General features: G+C 35.9%; 2 protein-coding genes across 8 annotated transcripts in view; one reads left to right on the top strand and one right to left on the bottom strand.

Annotated features, from left to right (window-relative positions):
* chrm3a (cholinergic receptor, muscarinic 3a) overlaps nucleotides 1-18217 on the bottom strand; it is a 136634-nt gene that overhangs the window by 44865 nt on the left and 73552 nt on the right. For 4 of the 7 annotated variants that reach the window (XM_067367133.1, XM_067367135.1, XM_067367136.1 and 1 more), the window contains one exon: nucleotides 7649-7683. The exons of 2 other annotated variants lie outside the window; for them this stretch is intronic. The gene's annotated coding sequence lies outside the window, so the exon portion shown is untranslated. Of the gene's footprint in view, nucleotides 1-7648; nucleotides 7684-10361; nucleotides 10407-18217 lie in introns of those variants that run through there. One more of the 7 variants, XM_067367139.1, reaches the window with a different exon arrangement.
* LOC137007077 (uncharacterized) lies at nucleotides 4684-6127 on the top strand. The gene is made up of 2 exons (XM_067368370.1): nucleotides 4684-4887; nucleotides 4981-6127. Exons 1-2 carry the CDS (start codon nucleotides 4813-4815, stop codon nucleotides 5647-5649), a joined length of 744 nt encoding a protein of 247 aa, XP_067224471.1. The 5' UTR covers nucleotides 4684-4812; the 3' UTR covers nucleotides 5650-6127.

The following is an 18217-nucleotide window of genomic DNA, read 5'->3' as shown; positions in this document are numbered from 1 at the left end:
GTATTTTTGATCAAATCATTGCAGCCTTGGTGAGCATAAGAGATCTCTTGTAAAACATTTTTTAAAAATCTTACAAATCTTTTGGGCCGATATGCAGCATGTTGTACTCAGGCCATCGGTGAAAACGAGAATGCTGATTTGCTCTTCAGCTTAGTAAACGAGTCATGCACAAGAATAAAAGCGAAAGTGATGAAAGTGAGCAAAGAAGTCAAGACTGTACAGACCTGAGCATTCAAATGCACAGATATTTTCATAATATGATGAAAGTGATCAGTGTGATATTCAAAACAGTAAGCGATGCTTTGTTTACAGTTTGTATATCTGCAGTCCTAGTTTGAGTTTACCTTTTTTGAATGACGAAAAAAGACTATTAATACCTGCTGAAATACACAGATATTTACTTAATCGCAGGTGCAGAACGCACATGCTTTTTGACAGTCTCCTTTAGTCCTTTCAGTATGTTCAAGCACAGCTTTTTGGCCAAGACGAAGCCAACGTGAGGTGAAAGCACAGTCGCCTTTCGTTGCCGCTAGTTCTTTGACATTGTCTTGGTGTGTCCAGGGCTTAAACCTTCAAATGATAGTGTATACATACAGTATATAGCCTGTATACACATTGTAAAAACTGTCACAATAAACACAGAGGGTTTCAGATATTGTGCCTGTTTTACTTTTTTTTTTTTTGCACTAGCAAACAACTTGAAATGTATGTCTAAAGCCTTTAAAGACTTTAGTGAACGCAAGATTAAAGCTTATCTGGCATCCTTTCAGGCCTCCAGTCAACACATTTTACACCACACATTGGACATAGTACGGATTTCAGGGACACAATCTTCGGCTCCGTTGGAGATGTTTCTCTCTGCTCTCAGAGTGCTGCACAATATGCTCCATTTCAGATGCTGTCTGGTAGGGTGCCAGAGATGAAACGCTCACAAGCCATCAGTAAAAATGACACTGGGACCCAACAGAAGCAAACGCACATCTGCTTCAGACAGGCAAACACATATTACCATGTTTCATTATGGGTGATCTGTCAATAGCCAGAGCCACAGTTTAATTGAGAGCATCTGATTTATTATTATGAGTCCGAGCAAAACAGTGGGGTCATAGAAATGGCTCATAGGCTTAAGATTAATAGCTTGAGAGACTATCAAAATTATGTAAATTACAAGACCCTAAAGGAATGATAATAGACATGTCACCAATCAAATAAACTGTCATTAATCAGTTCAGTCAGACTCAATCGATATTCATTGAAGAACTGAGGACAGAATTAAATATGATGACAGCAAAGACTAGATCAGACTAGCTCAGATCTCACATTTCGAGGCAGTCTCAAATAACAGTGTAAGTGTGAAATTGGACGAAAAAAGATTTAGATCAGTGCTGCATCAGTACATAACCATTATTACCTGGTTCAAAGCTAGTCTGATTCACTAAAGGTTTTAAGGAGGTATGACTGAGTAGGAACAGGAACATACTGACAGATTGTGGCAATCAATATAAAGGAGAAACGGCAGTGAAAAAACTTTTAAGAGACTGTTATATTACCAGGCATGATTGATTGCCAGCGCTGACTTTAGCCATTCCTTCTAAATGGAAGAAATTCAAACAACAAACAGGGTTACTAAGCAGCAATGCTGTGTGTCTCTACACTTGTAAGTGTTTTATAACCACGGTCTTTACCTAGTGACATATGACTATGCCCGACATTTACTGCAAGGGACTCTAAATTACCCACAATGCTTTTCTAGAGGATAGGCACATAACCTATGGGTGACAGAAGAGGACACTTTTCATGGTTAGTACATTAAGGAAGATTAATTCAATGAGGTGCAAACAGAATCAGCACACTTGTTCCTGTAAGGCCTGTCAGACATACAACAAAATCACAAATGTCCTCAGCAATACACACGTAAGGTCATAGATATTGCTAGACCCTATTTATTGGGGGGTGAAACCTTATCTTTCATCGCAGTTATTCTCACATTTGTCAGAAACAGCGGCTGCTGTTTTACAAGGCCAAGATCCTGCAGAAATCGGATTGGCTGGCTTCTATGCAAATGAAAATGATCTGTAACCAACTCATTATCTTTGGACCAATCACAAATTTACCCTGAGTTATGAGTTGTACCAGCCTCTGACAATCCATCTACAGTGAGGCAGCTCTATTGATGAACAAGATTGATAGATTAAAGAGAGACTATTGAAATTATGTCTCACTCTACTTTGTTGTACACTGATCTATTATTGTGGTAACAACAATTTGAAGATAAAGATTTAGATCACATAAAAAAGTTTATCATGGCTGGTCACTTTACATAATTTGTAATCATTATATATGTATAGCACCTTTCATGCACAGAATGCAGCTTAAAGCTCAAATTACAATTAATATTAAATTGAATAAAATACTTTACTCAATGTTTACAAAAATGTCTTCATCTGCTTTATTTTTAATTTATAAATGCTTGTAGAGCTTTTCCAAATATCAGTAGGTCCCGGGTTTTAGAGGACTTTAAACTACCATTGGAAAAAGGTCAGTAAGACATCCTCTTCTTTTCTAAGCATGTGGCTGCGCACCAGACTTTATTGCAAATCACATTTTTTACTAGAGCAATTGGTACATTTTAATAAAAAAAAATAATGAAACAAACTATAGACCAATGTGACATTTGTTTTGATAGTGGCCACAAACGCTACAATTTGGTCTTGGTTCTGCAAAGCACAAGAATGTCTGGAACTGCTCCATTACTCAGACACGGATGTCTCCTATCCACTCAAAGTATTTGTCAGGTGTTTGGCCAGTATTTTCTGGTCAGTTTCACACTTCCTGTTACCTTTCAGATTTTCACACTTTCCACATTTTCCAAGAATGGAGATATAATGCACCATGTCTTTAGAATGTTCTTTAAAGGTTTCCCTTCTCGTCCACGTCACACTCTCCCTGATTTATGAAAGGGATCTGATTCCTTTTCAAATAAATGAATGCAGAGGCTGCAGCAGAAACTTTCTGTTTTGTTCCTTTTTAAAAGACTGATGATTGATTCTGTGCAGTATTCACCACAGGTGTGAAGTATTTATCAGGCTGTATGACGATGGAAAGCCAAAGAGTCTGGCACACACAGAATCTCTGTGGTCCACTATAACAGACGATCACTCAATCTCTCTCCTCCTCCTCTCCTCCCCGACATTAACCAGCTGTATTTTTCTTCTCCTTATTTGGACCTTAATTGAAAGAAAAACACATACTGTATGATGAACTCTCCAGTTTGAAGTTAGTAAGAAAAAGAAACTCTTGCATGGTCAATTAGAAACCCAAACAGTACAGAACACTTTGTAGGATGAAACGGATTTGCAAAAGTTTGGCATCAAATTTTGAAAAAATGGTATTTGAAAGGCACTCATTAGCAGGTTAACTAGATATCAACAAGCACAATATTCCTCTATATTCCTCTTTATACTGACCATTATGAATTTTTAGTGATCAGGTTAGTGAAATGCATCCAAGATGCATTGTGACCAGATCAAGATTGGGTCACTGAAACCACATATGGAGTTTTGTCTGGGATACATTCTGACCACATTTATTAAAGAGATGACTACGTCCTGACTTAGGGCCAGACTTTACTAACAGCTTGCATTAGCACAAACCCTCTTTTGCCATTAAAAATCTGCTCTCAGGAAAGATACGCTGTGAAAATTAGCACTGAAAAGACATGGACACAGTTATTTTTTGCAGCTGTCCGCAAAAGTTTAGTTTTACAGTTTTTTCCAATTGCTAACACACTAAAATGACATGCACAGCACAATTATTTAAACTGACACACAGAGAGCAAAACTTCTTCTCAAGTCTCCAAAAGTCTAAACACCTTTTCTGTTTTACACACATTTTGCATTTCAAAATAGCACTTTTTAAATTCACTAAATACAGTTCTCTGCATAAGACACAACAATCTGACATAAAGTCACATGTTTGCCATTTCAAAACACTGGCATTCAAAATGACACTACATGAGCTAATTGGCCAATTACATGTGCCACCTGGCCAAACACCTCAGTGGTTAATTGTTAACACTTCAATCAGGATGTAAGCACTATGAAAAGACCACAAGTGAGAACCTTTTTTTTTTACAACAACAATGGAAGACATTGCAGAGAGAGGAAGAGGAAGAGGGAGGTTGAGAATAAGAGTGGGAGGAAGAGTGAGAGGTAGGGGTAGAGCAGGTAGAGGAGTTCATGGCCAAAGAAGACAAACACTTTCAAATGAAATCAGAGCAACCTTAGTAGATCATGTCATCAACCATGGGTTGACAATGCGTGAGGCTGGACAGAGAGTGCAGCCAAACTTGAGCCGTTTTACTGTCGCCTCTGTCATCCGGACCTTTAGACTGGAGAACAGGTATGTAACCAAAATTTCATGTAGTACACATGTAGTATACCCCATGTCATAGTGTATCAGTTGGGTGACACCTGTTTACTTAGTGTATGACATCAGCCATTCATGAACTGTACAAGTTTCCTGTACAATGTACTCTACTGTGGGGGAAAATATTTAGGCTGCATTGTCCAAGCCCTATATATTTTTTTTTATTTTTTCTAAAGGACTGAGAGACGACACCATGGTGGAGGAAGGGGCCAAATGTTCACCGGGGTACAGGAAGCTGCCATTGTAAACTTGGTTTTGGAAAATAATGAAATCAGATTACGAGAAATTCAAAGCCACATCATCCAAGACAACACCTTATTCAACAACATTCAACGAGTTAGTCTGTCCACATTGGCTCGCATTCTCAAGCGAAACCAAATCAGAATGAAACAACTTTATAAGGTGCCGTTTGAGAGAAACTCTCAAAGAAACAAAGAGTTCAGACGAGCATATGTGGATGTAAGTACTATATTGACTGCAGTACACTACACACATTGTTTCCCAGTGTACTGGATAACACCATATTGAGTGTTTTTTGTTCTTTGTTTTCAGGGAGTACTGGAAATGGATGCTCATGCAATCCCACATGAGTTCATCTTTATAGATGAGGCTGGGTTCAACCTAGCAAAGACCAGAAGAAGAGGGAGAAACCTCATTGGCCACAGAGCCATTATAGATGTTCCTGGCCAACGTGGTGGGAACATCACAATGTGCACTGCCATCTCCAATATGCATGGTGTCCTCCACCGTCATGCCAAACTTGGACCATACAACACAGCCCATATTCTCACATTTCTGGACAGACTTCACAACATTCTCATACCACCAGAGCGTATGAATGATGCAGACCATCAAAGAAACCGGTACGTTGTAGTATGGGACAACGTGAGCTTTCATCGTGCAGCCCCAGTCCAAAACTGGTTTGCTGACCACCCAACATTTCTCGTGCAATACCTCCCACCATACTCACCATTTCTGAACCCCATAGAAGAATTCTTTTCGGCATGGCGGTGGAAGGTATACGACCGGCAGCCCTTTGTGCGCATGCCTCTTGTGCAGGCCATGGAAGAGGCATGTGATGAGATTGATGTGGGTGCAATTCAGGGATGGATAAGGCACTCAAGGCGCTTCTTCCCTCGATGTCTGGCAAGGGAAGATATTGCCTGTGATGTTGACGAGGCGTTGTGGCCAGACCCGGCTGTGCGGCAAGATGCTGCCTAATTATTTTTCTTGCCTTTTTTTTGTTTTTGTTTTTTTTACTGTAATATATTTTTTTTCAGAAATTTTCTTTTTCAGTTTACTTTTTTTGTAAGAATATTTTTGTTCAGTCCCATGTAAATATATCTGCTGTGCTTATGTTGTACTGACTTGTTTACTGTAGTGAAGGAAAAAAAATAAAAATGTTGCAACAGCATGTGTGTTTATCTCTAAATATTTCTGTGCATGTGAACAATCTGATACATATTTTAGTATTATGGCAAAGCATACTAAAGATGGGGGTGCTTTTCATTATGCCCAACAGTGTGTAGGTGGTTAGGCAAAAATCTGGTAATATGAATGAAGTGTGTGCAATTTCATGCAAAAGTTTGATTTTGATAATGCTCTGTGTAGTTTCGGTTGCAGTGCTTCATTTTGCAGGATATATAAGGTATTTTGCAGTTTGGGTGTGTGGTTTTGTGAATTGTGTTAAGTGTTTTGATAAAACCAGACTAGTTTGAAAAATTGTGTGTTAGCAATTGGAAAAAAACTGTAAATATGTCTGAAAGGGAAACACAAAAGTTTCTGGGAGGGTAGTATTTAAATGAATCATGCAAGGTGATTACTAAGGTTTGCACTATACAATTTACTGGTATTCGCACCATTATTTACCGCCCCCAAAAAAACACTACTGAAAAAATTCTGAAATGGTGAACACTCAGAAAATATATCAAAGAGATTCATTAAATCATTTTAAAATATAAGATTTGTTTTCCTTCCTCACATTCCATAAAATAAGTCCTGGGCTAAAATGTAATCTATTCACTGCCATAAATTTTACATAAGAGAACAAATAACCAAACAGCTGTGAGATTGGGTCATCTATGTTCTCACACACAAACACATAGTCAGAATTTGTGTGGTCAGAGATCCAATGTCTTCAGGAAGTCTATCACAACAGAGAGCTTTTGCTGATGGGAGACTTCCTCCATCTTGTGTGGGGCTATTCCTGGATCTATAAAACCCCAACAACCAGGACTACTGTAATGACTCTGCCCTTAGGAAATTACAAGCCATTCCTCAAAGTGCTGAAGGATGCACTCAGAGCTAGAACGTTCTTTCTTTCATTCACTGCTGATCAACTCAAGAGTCTGTCAACACTGCACAGGTTAGCAAAGTTTGCAGTCAAAGCTGAAGCAACCTGATTAAGCTGAGATAATTTTTAAGTATTATGAGCAATATGTGTGTGTGTGTGTGTGTGTTTCAGCAAAAAAATAAAATAAAAAATAAAAAAATAATAATCAATAATAATAATAATTATAATAATAATATATAATAACAAGTTATATGAGCCACCTTTATGGTGCTTTTCTGTCCTTTTTTCTCTCTCTCTTGACATTAAGAACATTACAACAGAATTTTTATTTTTGGTAATCTGTCATGTCAAAAACATTTTAGTTACCAGCCCTGAGCTTTAGCTATACTACACTGCACCACTGTGTACTCTGCTTTACATTTCATTATAATGGGATCAAGAAGTGAGAAAGGGCACAGTAAATAGAGCTCAGGGCTTCACAGACGTGAAAAGAAGTAATGAATAACATTACCTCAGCATAGAAAACTCGCCAATTGTTTATGTAATTCGGTTATGTAATTCATTGGGTTTCATGAGGAAAACAAATTAAATTAAACTTTTAAAACAAAGAGTGATAAAAGCTCTTGTTGAACAAATTTAATCCATTGAACAAGACCAATGATACCAAAAAACAAAAAACAAAGGCAGCCTTTAATCAGGTCAAAGTGAAAAGCATTTGTCATAAAGAAAGATGATGACAAAAGAGGAGAAGGTCAATAAATGGAGTTCTTCTAAAAGGCTTTTATTACAACGTTTTCCAGAGTATATCTGACAGATTATATGTAAAGCAGAGTATATCTGTGAAGAAGGGTCAAAGCAGCAACACTGGGTTATTATTATAAATCGTTAGTTCACCCCAAAATGAAAGTTCTGTCATCATTTACTCACCCTCACGTTGTTCAAAAACTGTATGACTTTCTTCTCTGAAAAACAAAAGGAAAAGTTCTTAAAAACATATTGCTTAGTCTTAAAATAATTATAAGTTAATGAGGACTAGGGCTGTCAAGCTACAAAAAAAGCTAAATAAAATAGTTCATAGGACTTGTGCTACAGCATATTATAAGTATTCTGAAGCCAACGATAGCTTTTTGTGAAAAATAGAAATAGAAGTTTATGAAATAAGTTAGGTTGCCCAATTTGTGAAAGAATAATTCTTTTGAGTTAATTCTTTTTAATGAATCAGTTCACAAATTGGAGTGAATTTGATTCAGTTCTCAGGTCACTTACACAATAATCTGGACATCACAGTTAATTAAATGGGAACAAAGATTATCAGTGAATAATTACTTAAATTTCAGTCTGTTAATGATGAAGCTATCATATGACTTCAGAAGACTTGGAGCATAGCTCACAAGCTGTATAGGCCACTTTTATGATGTTCATTCATTTCGAAGCTTGAAATTAGAGATGCACCGGTCGACCAGCCATCAACCGCTTGGTTTTTTTTTTTTTTTTTTTTTTGCTGATCTCTGTTCCAAACTTGTAGACAAACTGCAATGCAATAATGTTCACGACGCAATAAATATTTTTTTTTGCCTAAATATTGAATTGCGTGGGGGTTGGGGTTTTTATATATCTGTCTTCAGAAACGTCCCAATGCAGTAAATCTTTTATATCCATATAATGCCTATTAAAGTAGTGTTTATAAGTGCAGCGCTGCTTTGTAACCAAGAAATCGCTATATCACTGCTGTTCCATAAGCACCACCTACTGTCAGAGAGTAAATTTGCATTCAGTCCATCTGCTGCCGTTTTTGTGTTGTGCAGATGTTTTATGTAACATAATTTTATGAAGCTAAAGTCAGACCATTCTGTTTTTGCTTTAAATCTTGGAAATATAAAATCTAATTTAAATAAAAAACAACTGCTCATGCAATGTGTGTAGCATCTTTGTTTGGATTGTGATTGTCTCTAATTTCAAATGGCTACAGATCCAGAAAAAAAAAACTCGGAATCCGGCATCGGGAAAAAAAAAAAAAAAATAAATAATATATATATATATATATATATATATATATATATATATATATATATATATATATATATATATATATATATATATAAAGCCAAAGTCAAACTGTGGAAGCTTTTGCTTATTTGTTCTGCTCTATGCATCAAACTTTGGCAACCTCAAGTACACTTCACACAGTTCACACTGCTATCTTATCTCAATTTTAATCAGGCACACACAGAGAGCCATAAGGCTACCCTGCTCCAATACCTCAAATCTCATCTGCTCATAATAGTCCAAGCAGACGTCCAGACTTCACACAGCAAGATATTTCATCATTTATAAAAAAAAAAAAAAAAAAAAAAAAAAACCTTAATCAATCAAGACACTAGCACATCTACTAAGGGCCTGGAATAAAAAATTAGCACAAACACATTTCAAAGGTGTTGAGAAGGGAAAGAAATTAATTTATATTGCAAATAAATGGGTCCCTGTATGAAACCCTTAATTAGTTCTGAATGCATAAACAGTTCCAGCAAGATAAAATGGACTGCTGAGAGACCTGGCTGGTGAGAGAATAACAGTTGCCGCATGTTTAAGCTCAAACATTAACAACTTTATGAATGCTGAAAAGAAATTTGGGGAATTTTATTATGAACTAGGAAAACTGATATGATTTCATTATCAGAATATGAAGTATAAACCAGGAGGAAAAGATGTTGATAGGTTCTTTGAAGCTGAAAAGCCATTCATAGTGTGCTAGACAACTGATAAAACATAGATGATGAGGTCTTAATTTTAGTTCCTCCAGGAATCAAATTATACTTTTTCCCCCTGTGGTCCACTTGCAATGCTATTCAAAGTTTTTTTTACCCCAAAATAATTTAGTTTTTCTTAAACATTTCCAGACTCTCTGACCCCTGCAATTACAAATAAATTATTGTGACATTAGGAAAAATTGGCTGAACCTTTTTATAGTCAGTGTTAGGATCATTTAAATGTATACGCAGATACCCATATCTTATGCTTATCATTATCAGTTTATTTCTACCACTTCTTCAGTATTAAAATCATCATGACTGGTCATTTCTGAACACTGAAAAGGTGCTAATATTCTCAGGTGTCCTACTTTAGAAATCCAAGAATTTTGGAATGATGGTTTTGCAGCTGTTTCAAAAAATGAGCCTGTTGGACTAAGAAGTTTTAAGCTCTGAAAGTCACAGTGTGTTTTTCATATTAAATGAACTCTTTTATCTCAAAAGATCAAGGAAATTCAATTTCTCATGATATTAGCCCCCTTTAACATAAGCCCTGGAGCAAAATGCAAATTCCCTTTAAAAAACTCCAGAAAAATCCAGGTAAATACAAGAGTTATTGCTCTTTTCTGCAGCCCACGCCAGCTTAGGTCTCTATCCCTTTAAGTAGGCGATATAATGACTGACGGGGTATGTAAATTCAGGTGATCCCACTGTGGAGAGATCTGCTACCCGTGGGCTTTTACAGTGCCACATTAACATTCATGGACCTGGATGACAGGGGTGTGTACCAGCTGCCTACAGACGCTCACGGCCTTTTGCTCTGCCACTCAAATGCCAATCTGTTACCAGGGAGAGGTGGACATTTCAGGCTGATCTGAGATCAGCAGCCCTACCCAGATCTGATATGCGATGAGACTTTGAAGCCAATCTGGGTACAGGCACACAGAGGGACCCCTTATGGAAAGAAAATATATTTCCCTATATATGAATGATCAATATATTACATGATTTAACAGTATATTTGAAAATATACATAAAGAATATATTGCGTAAATATATTACAATATATTGAATAATACATGAGGTATTGCTGCTTTTCATATATTGAAAAATATGTGATAATATATTTACTATTAGGGATGTCCCGATCACGTTTTTTTGCCCTCGAGTCCGAGTCCGAGTCAGTTGATTTTGAGTATCTGCCGATACCAAGTCCCGATCCGATACTTAATAGCCTACATAAAAAAGAATAAAGAAGAGCGAAAAAACAGATCCAGGAACAGTGCTTTTCAGGTTTTTCAGGTATTCGGTTTTCAAATAGTAATCAAATATAAAATATCACTGCATATTATCTTTACTGTATAAAATAAATAAAGATTAATCATTATTGAAGTTACAAAAACTATTCAGTCAAGAGCAGTGAGTAATTTCTTTGTTATTTGTTGTTTGATTTAACATTAAATACAGGCAGCAGGAATAGTTGTTTTCCCTTTAAGACATGCACGATCCAGTACATATAGCCTACTGTTCCACATGCGCTGTCTTTCTCGACTAATATACGTTCACTTAAGACATAACCGACTATGTTTGCTAGGATACTCGCTAGGACGGGCATGTTGACATAATTTTTGTATGAATGTGGCCGCCGAAGCGCAAGGCGTGAAAGAGAACTCAGTATTTGCGCGCTGACTGGAATAAGCGTGTGCGCGCTTCGGATGAGCGCACATAAATCTTCTCACAGCGCGTGCGAGTTCTCTTTCGCGTCTTGTTCTTTAAGGTTTAAATCAGCAAGGCTTAAGCGAGTTAGTTTAAATACAGACAGCAACGTGTGCAACGTGTGTCAACACCCGGGTGATGACGGCGTAAATGACTGGACATTAGAGCAGACGGCACTCGCAGTTAACAGTTTACAAAGAGTGACTGTTTTGTCCACGCTTTCTGATTATCGTTGTTGTAACGTTTTGCGCATCCATCGACTGAAACATACAGTATCTGAACTCTGTCTGTATTCCACGTTGCTATTTTAAACAAACCATATTAACCAATAGATGCGTCGTCATTCGAGATGGACCGCAGTGCAAGTGCGGTCCGTAAGTGGAGAACCGTATGGTTCGATTTTTTACAGAGAACCGTTGCACCCCTAATACACATATATCCGAGTCCTGATCGGGAGGTAATGTCCGATTCCGATCGAGTCTGAAACCACATGATCGGGCCCGATTTCCGATCATGTGATCGGATCTGGACATCCCTATTTACTATTATATCATAATGTATGTAATTGTATATTCAATAATACACTTCATAATATACAGCTTTGTATGTGATCAGATATGTTACTGCAAGCATAATATATTGCAGATATATTTACTCATGCAGTATAAGCACATATAAGGTCAAATATATTATGTAACATTTCTTATATTTTATAATTATTTACATTTTAAATGTTTCATATTTTCAAGTTAGTTAACAAAAGCACACCTGCATGTACTAAAGTTTCTGCCAAATAGATTATCACTGTGCTATAGCGTGCACAGCCGTTACTTTTTAAATAAAGTTATTATAGTCTTAATGATGTTCAGCCAATCATAAACCTAACCTCAGGCTCTATTCTTCAGCACAGTGATAACCCCAAAATCTCACACATACCAGAAAGCCTTCCAAAATAATACAACTTTAAACACTAACAGATCTCCCCCTGTATCAATATTGAGCAAAACACATGAAATAGCACTTAATTTAAACATTTACTCTCTTTTAACAGTCAGAAGCAAAGCATGCTGGGAAGTGGGAACTAGAAGTCTGTTGTAACCACTGATTGTAACTCATTCCATGAATGTGTGTATATATATATATATATATATATATATATATATATATATATATATATTTTTTTTTTTTTTTTGTCTTCATTTATACATATTTTATATGTATCAATATATAGCCATACATTGTCAATGCATTTATTGCCGTATTTTGAAAAATATAAGCACTAGTTGCCCACATATGGAAATGTATTATGTAATATATTGCAATATATTTTTCCTTACATTCCCATATATTTTTGTTCCGTAATATCACCTGTCAATAATGCAAAAGGACAAAACATAGGTAAGTATTTAGGACTATGGCACCTTTTCCCAAAACAGTTTCACCTGAATGTTGTGAGGAAAGTTAATGCGCAAATTCTGACCAAGAGAGATTACAGAGGATGAATAAAAAGGCAGAGTGGACATATTTACAGCACAAATAATGCATTGTTTTGTTTTGCTCCTAAGAAGAAAGAATAACACAAAAGCATATTTGAGTCTTGGCACTATTCCCTTTTAAATTTTGACAAATACAACTGGACCAAAGCCTTTTTGAAGTATATCAGAGAATGTAAACACACTCCACATACATGTAGGAAACATGTACAAGTGCACTGGAGCATGACACGACTTTGGAGGAACGCCAGAGATATCGACCCACAATACACAGAAATAATTCAAACACCTGATAATGACTTCTCCAAAGGTGCGGTGTTGTGTTAAATTAGTTTCCAAAGGCCATTCACCAACTAATGACCTTTGACCCCACCAGGTTAACGAAGAATGCTCTTAGAACAGGACAGAAGCCTGACCCAATTTAGTTTTTTTTTTCGTTACTGCCGCCCTATAACATTGAGTCAAGACTGCATGGAGATTACAATCAGACAGGTGACAGGACACACAGCTCTTGTCTGTATGAGGTCTTCTTTGTGTTATGTTTCTGGTCAGTGGACAAAACTATCTAATCTTGGGCCACTGACAAGGTGATGAGTAGACTGGATTGGACATCTTTCTAGGGAAATGGTCTTTGTGTTTTGGCTTTGTTCCTCTTATTCGTGGTTTTATACAATTCTGCTCTGGCAATCACACAAACACCTACAATATATCAGATCAAGGCTCTCAGAAGGTATAGAATATAGTTGCTTTGTATGTGGGGTTTAAACACTTGCTTTTATTATCTTGTGATGTAAAATGTGCAGTGAGCAAGAAAGAAAGAAAAAGTCTGTATAGGGCTAGTTCACCTAAAAAATCTAAATCATTTACTGTCATAATTTACTCAACCTTATGTTGTTCCAAACCAGTACAACTTTTTTTTTTCCTTTTATTTCAGTATAACCCAAAATTAGATGTTAAGCAGAAAGTCTGAGCTGCTGTTTTTCATTCAATGAAAGTGGATGGGGACCAGGGACTCTCAAGCTCCAAAAAAAGCACAATAAAACCATTATGAAAGTGATCCAAATCATCCATGCACTATATTCTAAATCTTAGAAAATCATATGATTGCTTCATGTGAGGTTATTCTTTGTGACATTAAATACAAGACATAAATACTTACTTGACAGCTGTGGTTACCATTCACTTTCAATGTATGGAAAAGAACAGCTTGGACATTTTTGGGTGAACTGTTTCTTTAAGAGATAATGTTACAGCAATGATATCATACACAATGGAAATGACAGTGGAAACATGTGCATAACTTTTTGCTAGGACAAATTTGTATATATAATATAATATAATATAATATAATATAATATAATATAATATAATATAATATAATATAATATAATATAATATAATATAATATAATATAATATAATATAATATATAAAGACAAATCAAATGTTTGAGGTTGGTAAGATTTTTTAATGTTTTAAGTCTCTTATGCTCATCAAGGCTGCATTAATTTGAGCAAAAATACAATTAAAAAATAAATTGTGAAATAGATATATTAAAATATAAATATATTAATATCGAAAATGTAGTTGATGTGGCAACAAAGCTGAATTTTTAACAGTCTTCAGTGTCACATGATAATTTGGTTCTCAAGAAACATTTCTTATTTGTATCAATGTTGAAAATAGTTGTGCGGATTAATATTATTTGTGAAAACTGATACATTTTCAGTAGAATCAATACATTTTGATTTTTTTGTTGTTGTTAAAAAGAAGTTAAAAATAAACAGCATTTATTTGAAATAGAATGTATTTAATGTCACTTATGATCAATTTAATGCATCCTTGCAGAAAGAACCAATTTCTCACTGATCACAAACCTAATGTATTGATCTCTGTATCAATGTATCACACAGACTATTTATCAAAACAGCAAAAGATCATGTTATTTGAGGATGACCTAATTAATATTAAACCATCTGCATTATGTGGTCATAATCAGCACATCCAAAAGCACACACACTTCAAAACTTGTTCTGGTGCCACTGTGCCCACCACTTATTAATATAAAGTGATGCCCATAAGTGAAGTGTAAGTCCATCCCACATGCATTGCTAATTCTGGCATAGATTAGCATAGCCTGTAAAGAATTGATGTGATCACTAAAACAGGCTATACTAATTAAAGCCAGAATCATCAATTCAGATCTTCAGGAATTTTAAAGGGTTTCCCTCCAAAAGGTAGCACTGTAAATGAAAAGCATTAGTTTTCATCAGAAAGTTCAAATTTTGAACAAAAACAAAAGTTGAGAAATGATGATGATGAAGATTAAGCTGCACAATGGCCTGTTTAAATTATTGTGTCATAACACACCTTTGGGGAGCTGTTATTTACATCATTATGACTTATGGTGCAATAATCTCAAATTGCAGCACAGATCCACAATTCTTCCCTCTCTGCTGTGTACTGTGCCACTACTGACATATTTTCTCAAATGACTGTTTTTCAAAAAAACTATTGTTTTTCATAAGTCTCAGAGCTCTCACAATGACAAATATCTGACTAACCTAATAAACATTTTTAAGTCACAGGGCATGTGACTATGGCCATCTAGCACCTTCCAAGCAAAGTCATCATGAGTAAAAACAAAAATATGCAGGGTTCTTGGAAATTTAAGATGAATGTGAAATGACAGGTCCCCTGAAGAGGGTCTTTTCATCACACTAAGCATCTTCTCAGTAAATTATCCTCTTCACGATAAGCAACTTCCATCTCCTGAAACCATTATTTATGCTTCCTCGAATGATGTATGACTCCGAATAACAAAACATTTTCATGTGAGACAGTTATCAACTATAAGCTGCATAGTTGATAACTATCACATATAAAAAATATTCTGTTTAACAATATAGAGACCGTTCACAAATAATGAATAATGAATGTTTGATCCACACTGATGAATCACACTGTCTGGATTGTTTTATTGCCCAATTCATTAAAAGAAGCGTGCAAATCAGCACAATTGCACAAATGCACTGCCAAAGTCTGCTGAAGACAATTTGCATGGTGCAGTTCCGGATCTTGTGGGCCTAGGACTAGGCTGAGAAGAATGCAGAATACTTTATTGAGACTGTAAGGATATGTCTACAGTAATCCAAACACATTTGAAAATGCATCTTTTTCTCCAAATTTTGGCCTTCCATCCACACTGAGACAGTAGTTTTTGCAAAAATTAAACTTTGTGGATAAATTTGAAAATGTTTTTTTTTTTGCGCTGTAGTGTGGACTATGAACAGAGGTATTTGAAAAACAATGATGCATGTTTAGTCATGTGATGCAAATTGTACCCATTTCTATGTTTATAGCGGTATGCCCCTGCCACTACTCACATTCATGGCAAAATACTAAATTGCATTTTAGACCTTACACAGAATGGCGATTGAGTGAGACCTGGACACATCAGTAAGTGGTTGGGAATTTTGCTAATAAAATGATTATGCTCTATGCATCATCTCAGAAGGTTTTTATTACGTTTTACATATGCACAGTAAGGATTTTTCAGTGAGGACGAGAACATTTTGTAAAATGCTAGTGTGGATGGAGAGCATTTTGAAACAAAAACATTGTTTTCAATACCCGGATTAATGTAGATGTAGTCTAAAGATATCCAGACACGCGTGGTCCATCTGTATATATGCCTGGTAATAATGATCTTCTCCATCACTTGATCATCATTTCATTAATTACTGCAGCAATGATCGATTGTAAAAAAAAAACAAAACAAAAAAAAAAACACCTCTTTTAAATGAAATTCAGTTTAACGCAACAATAATTGCGGCAGGCAAACAATGATCTTGTTATGCAAAAAACACGTACAGTCTATATTGACTGCTCTTTGCACTGAAATTATGACTTACAATAATAAATAATACATTTACATTTTCATTTCACACCTGGTTAAACTGGTCTGAAAGTTTTTGCTTGACTTCATGTCTACAGGATTACTTGAACCTTATAAAGGCCTTGATTAAGAAGGAAAAGTGAATGTTGTTTTGGTCAGGATTAATGAAGTGAAGGGCAGTCATTATAGTGGGGAGACATTTAATGCTGGTCAGAGGTATCTGAAAGGAAACAATGATATTTCAATTCCATGCTAGTTGCCATTATGGTTTTAGTTCACATTAGCATAATGCGATAATTGACTGGCTTTCACTGTGGTCTCTTCCTTTCTGTCATTTGGCTAATTACAACTAGCCCATTTCTCTATGACAACCAGCTGATACAGACAGCTTATGGCATTTTATGATATATTTAATGATAATAGCGTTAAATTCAAGTTGTTACCTTGGAAATCTATGTAACAATGGTGCATCACTGTCAAAGCATATTCAGCAAGTCTTGATTGATTTATATAAAATTACTCTGAAATTAAGACAAATCACTTTGAAATAAACTGTCATAACACATCATAAGAGAAATACACAGCAATACTGAGGTATTTAAAATGCTTATTACAGTCATGAGCTGCACTCAAGCCAAACCTAGGTTGAAAAATAAATTAAAGTGCTATATAACATGATTGAACTGCAGTGAGGGTGAAGCATCTGTTCACGAGTGGCTGTGGTGGGGCCGACCAATTAGGAACTAATTTCATATAAATCTGAAATGAGAGAATGAGTCATTCAGCACAGAATTATTGACGAAAATGCAAAATCAATTGCCAGCCAGGGTAAGATTTACCTGCATTTATTAAAATTACTACTTCAAAATAAGACATAATGAGTGATTATGTAATACAGGTGCCAAAAATTAATAACAGCATTTTATCAAGAAAAGAAAGAAATGATTTTCAATTCAGTGTTGGAACCTGTCTGTGCCATCATCTCTGCACTTCTGTTCTCTTGAATGCATTAAAAGAAACTCCATATTTCTCTAAACTGATGTAGGACGTGAATCAAGTGTGTTTTTCTCAGTGAATCTCAGTCATATTCGTGCAGAATAAAGGCATTTCATTCTCAAGCAGTGACCTGAAACGGTCTCTTTCAGCAGTTGTAGCTTTCACTGTCTCGGTTGTCAAGAGTAAGGTAGTTTCTGCTATTAATATTATATTATAAGGACAGGGATCCTCCATCCGTCAGACTGCAGTGATGCAGGCTTTGCATTATAAGAGCTGGTGTTGGGTTTGCACTATAATAGCTGAAGGCATTTACACATAAAAAAAGATACAAAGAATGTGTGTATTCATACTTGCAAAATTAAGTTATGGCTAAAAAGAGAAGCAACAAAATAACAAATGATATAAATTACATTTTAATAATAAATTACATTCTAAAATATATATGGTTCATCCTCCGGACCGCCGGAGGGAGCCATCACTGGAATACTGATTCACTACCATTCGGACTCCATTTCCCATAGGCCCTCAATCCTGGGACTGACTACACTCACACCTGATCTGCATCACACACACCCCCACCACATCTTCGTGAAGTCTTGATTTGCTACGGTGGTCATTTCTGAGCGTTTTTCTGTGGACTGATTTCT

The sequence above is a fragment of the Chanodichthys erythropterus genome, chromosome 18 (assembly GCF_024489055.1).
Source record: "Chanodichthys erythropterus isolate Z2021 chromosome 18, ASM2448905v1, whole genome shotgun sequence".
Classification (NCBI taxonomy): Eukaryota; Metazoa; Chordata; class Actinopteri; order Cypriniformes; family Xenocyprididae; genus Chanodichthys; species Chanodichthys erythropterus.
Note: the sequence above shows the minus strand (reverse complement) of the source record. Positions and strands in the feature narration are given on the sequence as shown.

Excerpts from the sequence above, each read along its gene's own strand:
- LOC137007077 (XM_067368370.1), top strand. The coding sequence starts at position 4,813 with ATGAAACAACTTTATAAGGTGCCGTTTGAGAGAAACTCTCAAAGAAAC. Across the intron at positions 4,888-4,980 it reads TCAGACGAGCATATGTGGAT|GGAGTACTGGAAATGGATGC; the intron begins GTAAGTACTATA and ends CTTTGTTTTCAG.